The following is a 6,768-nucleotide window of genomic DNA, read 5'->3' as shown; positions in this document are numbered from 1 at the left end:
TGCAAATACTGATCAATCAGTATCTCCTATACATTTCAACGTACAAACTGAAAGTGATCTTACAGACTGTGAATAGTCACATCCCACTTAATTTCTTGTAAAGTCTAGCATCTTAAATTCTTTGGTGAATCAAATATTTTGCATATTTTTGCACTTTGAACGTAATGCTTTCCTTTTGTTTTAAAAACCAAATTCAAGACTGCAAAGAAGAAAGTCATACCAATAATTTCAATAACTGACATGATTATATACAGTCCCACAGATGTACCTCAATGTTAGCAAAAGCTATTTATCTAAGTTATATTTACAGAAGGCTTCAAGCTACTACACGATTAGAATCTCTGTGCAAAGACAAGTTTACCTTGGCGTCTCCATCGGGTAAGAAGAGATAAGCTCCACTCTTATCACGATTACTGGTAGTTCCATACCAAGCAAATTCCACCTTCATTTGATGGTTTTTACCATCCTCTTTTGTATTTATTTTCTAAGGACAGAGAATCATGGTTGAAATAGTTTGGCAGAGTTAAGTTTCCACAAAAAAGAACAAAAATTCTTATAAAGATAACATATAGTGTTTTGAACTGTAATGCAACATACCTCCAGTAATCCAGATGTTCCAGAAAACCATAGTTTCATGTAAGAATTTTCTAAAATTATATTATCCACAGAATTTTGCATCTCTTTTATCTTGAAAAATCTGTCTGGCTTCTCCTGCACACTATCCCTTCCACTCATATATATATTATAGTCTGCTAAAATTGCTTCTGAATTTGGAACTTCCAAAAGCTGGTAAACTCCAAGCCCCAAAGGTGGTAGATGTGCCAAGAAAGAGATCTATTGCGAACAAAGAGAAAGCCATTACTGTAAAGATGAAAATATCAACTTCTTATAGTAAAGATATGCTCAAAATGACTCCTGTTGCTACTAGTAAATGAATATGAAATTATAAATGGTATTCCAAAATTAAAATCTCAAATACGTGAAGAATTAACAAACCAAAGTACCTACTACTGACTTGCTTAATATCAAGATCACTTACACAATGCAATGATTTTGAATATGTGATGTGTAGTTCTGAGTAAATACACTATTTATTACAGATGTATGCTGCAAATCAACTGAATGTGAACCCTACATATAACCAAAAATGCAAGTAAAAATCCAGAAATTTGAACAGGAAATTAAGGCAACTGTCTTATATTTGGTTTCTATTCGTTTAGGAATAGAAAGTCACCTGCACAGAAGAGCCATAGTCAAAGCTAACCCATTCAAAACAGGTTGCTTAGATTTTAAGTTCCTGATACCTAATTTTATTTTTTTGTCTTTATCCTGTCTAATTACCACAGAGAACAACCCAGAAAAGAATAATCGAATTATCTTTGGTGTGTTTCCACAGTGACAACAGCAACATGTTTCAGATAGCCATACGATTTTTATAAGCATGGTATGCAGGCTCTTCATTGCTGGCAAAAATGCATAGGTAATGCCAGTGACTATGTTGAAAAAGCATGTCTTGTAACTGAGAATTTCCTGTACTAAATAATGTTATAATACTCTCTGTATCTGTTGTAGATTCCATGGAAATATAGGAGGCACTACTTTCACAGAAAGTAGAAGTTTAATAATTTATCAGCTTAAGAAAGATTTTAATTTAATGTTAAAAATGTTTTTTTCCCTAAAATGACAGAATTAATGTCATTAACTACAGAAGAGAGAAATGACAATACTTAAAGTTTACATTATTACATTAATTTACATTAATGTTTCACTTTATTTTACTCTGGATCTACAGTATCTGTCGAATAAAAAAAAAATTTTTTTGTTCCACTTCAAGCAGCATACCTGATAGGCTTCATGTGATATTGTAGTTGCTCCATCCCAAACAGCACTAATCTGGAGAGTAACAGGTTTTCCCAAAGGAGATAATAATTTAACTCTAGGTGAACTCACGATGACCGAAACCACTGAGAACCTCTCTTGTTCAGTAGGATTATATATCAAAAGATACCTGCAAAAATAAATTTGTCAAATTATCTTTTGGCAAAGAAGCCTCCTCCTTCAGGTTTAATACTACTACACATAAATTTTACATACAGAGGTTCAAAACAATGTTAGAACAACAGGTACATATCACAACAAATAAATATGCCATACAACCAGGAAACAATGGATACTGAACATCAATTTTTGGAAGATTCCTTCCTTAAAGCTCTTATTTTCCAGATACAAAAAAAATTCTGAAAACAGTGTACAATCAAAATAGATGACTTTCACATCTTAACTACTAGATTACTTCTATAGATAGCTGCAAGTATTAATATATAGGTTATTTCAAGTGGATTTTTCAGGCTGAGCTGTTAAAATCTTAACTGCCTTTAAACATAACTTATCAATGAATATATCTGATTCGTATTCTTCAAGGAAGCTAGTTTATCTTTGGTATAAAGGAAAGTTCATAATTATTTAAATTATAATTTACCAGAATTCTCTATGCAAACTGAGTGCTTATACACTGAATTAGTGCCAAACCCCAAACCTGCCCATAGTTGGAACTAAATGATTTTTAAGGTCCTTTCCAATCTAAGCCTCTGTACAATTCTACAAAATCTTGTTAGGTGAGTACAGAACAAATGATTTGTATGTAATCTTAGGCCTGCTCTTGCATTTTGGCATACCGTTTAGGTCATTAACCAAAATAATTTAACTTGAACTGAAGGGGAAATTGTAAAGCGTTTTTTTTCCTTACCGTTTCACATATAGTTAGATACTGAAAAATAAAATGGTACCAGAACATTTGTAACTCACACATTTGTAAGACTACCATTGTATTTCTCATCTTCTCATTACTACCCTCCAAGAGCATGCAATTCACAATTTTTCCCTGATGTTTCTCCCTATTCATTTCTGTTCATTGTCTTTGATAATAAAAAACATTCTTGTCAAAATTTATAATTCTTCAATACATGTGAGAACCAACAACCTTCTTGATGTTTCCACTGTAAAACAAATTTTACTTCTTCATGAAATCTTATCTTTTGTTGGGTTCCACAATACTTCCCTCATAATTATGAAATCCTTCCTTCAGAATTTCCGAAGTAGAGTCTCCCTATCCTCTCTGCCATTTTATATACAAATTTCTCAGGATTTTGTGACTGGTTTTCTTTATTTTCTCTTATCTTTTCTTCCATCATTTTCTCTCATTCTATCATTCTCTCTCATATTTTAACTTCAATTATCATCTTCAAACTTTAACATCCAAGGAATAAGTTACTTATACATAGCTAAGCCCTTTAAACCATTCTTCCCCATGTAAGTCAGCTGAGGGGGCCCTCTACACAACCACCACAAGAAAGGGAGGTCTGCTGGCAGGTTTGATGTAATTTCAGCAAAGTTGGGCAGGCAGTGGAGAGAGAAATACTGAGTTTATACACTGGATATAGTGAAATAGCAAGATTTCCGGACAGACAGAGAGCAGCAAACTGCTAAGAGTTAATGAGGAAGCACAAATTTTAATTCTTCATTTTGAGAGAAACTACTTATACGTACAATCTTCACCAAAATTTAATCCACCATTAAACTACAGATGTAATACAGGTGCACAAGGAACATCCTTCCTCCTTTATACTGCTAAACCTCGTCCACTCTCCTTCCATGCTGCGTTTTCATTTTGATTTATTACAATATTACTCTAATCTTAACAAATGCAGTTTTGCTTCACTGATACTGAAAATCCTTATGAACACTGACTACGCTACCTCTTCCCACTTTGCACTGGCTCCCTCCTTTCATTTGCATCAAAATCTGTCTCTTCTTTTCAATCTCACTGTTCAACAATACCACCCTATTACTTCATAATCAGAAGGAAAGCTCAACTTCAACTTTTCAGTTGTTGAATAAACAAAAATCAGAGGCTGTAATAGATTTTAAACTATGACTGCTGTCCATGCCAATTATTTTCCTTGTATCTAGCCATAGCAAGCTGCCAACTAACACAAAAAGCACACGGGGACAGTTTTTTGGCCCAATTTCATGTTGAGGACTCCCAGTAAATGACACAACAGTTAACATTATTTTAGGTGAGCTTTTGAAGTTCTTAACAACTTCTGCATGACTTTGTGACAGCCTTCTCCAGAACTGGGTAGGTTATTAATACACTCTTGCTTCACTGAAGATTTTAAACTTTAACATAATTGTTTTTATAACGGTTGTGAAATTAAAAGCAATATAAAACAAAACCATTCTCAAGTTTAAATGTCCTAGAAGTAAGAAGATCAAAGAAGATTTAAAACAAAAAACAAAACAAAACAAAAAAAACACACCCCAAACAGATTAGTGACACATTTCTTTTTTAAGTACTTTTCATATACTGTGATAGAAGAGCGTAAAAATTTTCAGGAACAATACAAATCTAAGAGATGCAGTACCAAAGCTCACAGTATATCATCATTCTCATCTATCAGAACATTACAGAAATATTCTTTCTATACATGGGAAATCTTGTAAGTAAAATTCTAACTTAGATTTACAATTCATTTTCAGTAATACTATATGACTGCAGTAAATGCAAGTTTTCCACTACATAAATAGGATTTTTATGTGAAAATATTCCCAGCAATTTCCCATATCAAAAGGCCCATATCTTAACAACTGGCATATAATCACCGTATTTCATCTGATTACATATGCTTTTTGATATTTGGATAAAAAGCCTCTTGAGTCAAGTTCCTTATGTATTATACCCTCTTGAATCAATGTATTTTAAGTGTATTATGTACTTGTAAAGTGATGCAGCCATAAAAATTAGTAGTGGTAGGACAGACTTTCAGTAGCAGAGAGATAGGAATCTTGTCAAGATGACAGTATTTTTTTTTTCTTCCCAATAAGACAGAAGTGTTTATACTCAGTAAGATAAATATTGTGCATATGTAAAAGCACTAATATAATTTGTGATATTTCTGAGGTACTATCCAAGGTTTGTTATTAAATAACAATCCACTGCAATTATTTTCAATTGTATATGAAAAAAAAAAAAGCTACATGTTTCAGTTAAGCTGTGTCATTACAGAAAACGTCACCCACAAATGCAGCCCACAACTGCATTTCTGCTATGAAGTAATAAAGGAAGAAAAATAATTATTTCAAAAAGATTAATATTTTTTTTCTACAACTCCATCAGTTTCTAAACTGAGCTTTAAAAGTATTAAATATTTTACAGTATTTCAAGATATCTTTTAGTCCTAATCAAAACTTATTTAATAAGAAAGTGAGCTAACAAAGTTTCAGAGGAAGTCATTGAAAATATCACGTATGAAAAATCACGAGTCTAATCCAGTTTCAGAAGTTATTTACATGTGATTCATGTTTGTTTCAAATAAAATTTGACTCTGCAAGTATTATTTAAAATCTTTTCCCCATCTGCAACATGAATCTGAAATGCAGATTCATGAAAAACACACTTTTTCCAATTTACATAACACAAAGCAATGAAGTATAAGCCTCTATACCTTAAATTACCATCAATACCATTTGGATCATAATCTGCTTTTAAATGGGAAACCGAATAAAAAAAAGAAATCAATTTATCAGGTAATTTTGAATTTTGAAGTTCTTAAGTCTGTAACAAAATACTGAATGTATTTTTGCAGAGATATTTGTGGATATCTGTCCAAATTTTGTTACCTATCAAAAAATAATTTTCTTCCTAATTTGTATGTAGGAAAGAAAGAAAAAACAGTAGCACCCAAATATAGAATAACACAATATCAAAAAGTTATTTCCATTTTGATTTTTTTTCTTTTTTCTTCACAGAAGGGAAAAAAATATATTTGTGTCAAACTATTCCAGCTTAACTATAAAAGTCTGACGTTAAGAGATTTAGGATATTTCCTATATACATACAACTGGATATGTACACATAGGTATGGTATATATGCAACATATATAAGCGGGGAGGGGAAAAGTGACAATCCAGAATTTTCTAGCGTGTTAGGAAATATGCATTAGCATTTCTCACAAGCAACTAATATTGTTGATAGTAGTTATTACTCAGCTGATCAGAAATTTATCTGTCCACAGTAAAAAATAAATGTATAACTTTGGAAACATTTAAGATGCAATACAGCCAGCTCTTTCATAAGAAGAAGTAAAGAAACACTCTTCCTTCATAGTAAATATATCTGTCAAGTGTGAAAATGAAGTTTGCCAGAAGGAAAATTATTTATTCTAAGCAGGCAATTTACTTTGCATTAATGCAGATTTATTTTGCATTATTTTGCAGATGCATCAAGGACAGCACTTATAAGTAGAGTCGCTTTCTCATTAGAACAACCAGTTCTCAACAAAACCTCTATTTCTCTAGTTATTCTGATTGATCTAAAGATAGTTTGTACAAAACAAATTAATGACATTATAGCATACTGGTTACTACAAAATATGCTGTTTTGTAAGTCTGAAGGGTAACTTAAAGACAAAAAAGACAAACGTACTAATAAAACCTGAATCATAGAATGGCTTGGGTTGGAAAGGGCCCCAAGGATCATCAAGTTCCAACCCCCTGCTACAGCAGGACCACCAACCTCCAGATCCGATACTAGACCAGGTTGCCCAGTGCCCCATCCAACCTGGTCTTGAACACCTCCAGGGACAGAAGATCCACAACCTCGCTGGCCAGCCTCTTCCAGCACCTCACCACTCTCTCCATAAATAACTTCCCCCTGACATCCAATCTAAACTTTCCCTCCTTGAGCTTAGAACCGTTCCTTTTGTCCC

The 6,768-nt window shown here is 32.8% G+C and overlaps 1 protein-coding gene across 1 annotated transcript; it reads right to left on the bottom strand.

The window, feature by feature from the left end:
• Window positions 1-301: 301 nt before the first annotated feature.
• LOC104917145 (alpha-mannosidase 2-like) lies at window positions 302-2,008 on the bottom strand (the record flags this gene model as incomplete). The annotated part of the gene is made up of 3 exons (XM_019611808.1): window positions 302-484; window positions 598-834; window positions 1,843-2,008. Coding segments are annotated over 3 exons (571 nt in total), but the record flags the coding sequence as incomplete, so codon positions are not given.
• Window positions 2,009-6,768: the final 4,760 nt, after the last annotated feature.

This window comes from Meleagris gallopavo, unplaced genomic scaffold (assembly GCF_000146605.3).
Source record: "Meleagris gallopavo isolate NT-WF06-2002-E0010 breed Aviagen turkey brand Nicholas breeding stock unplaced genomic scaffold, Turkey_5.1 ChrUn_random_7180001956130, whole genome shotgun sequence".
NCBI lineage: Eukaryota > Metazoa > Chordata > Aves > Galliformes > Phasianidae > Meleagris > Meleagris gallopavo.
The sequence above is the reverse complement of the archived record's forward strand: the minus strand, read 5'-3'. Positions and strand labels throughout refer to the sequence as shown.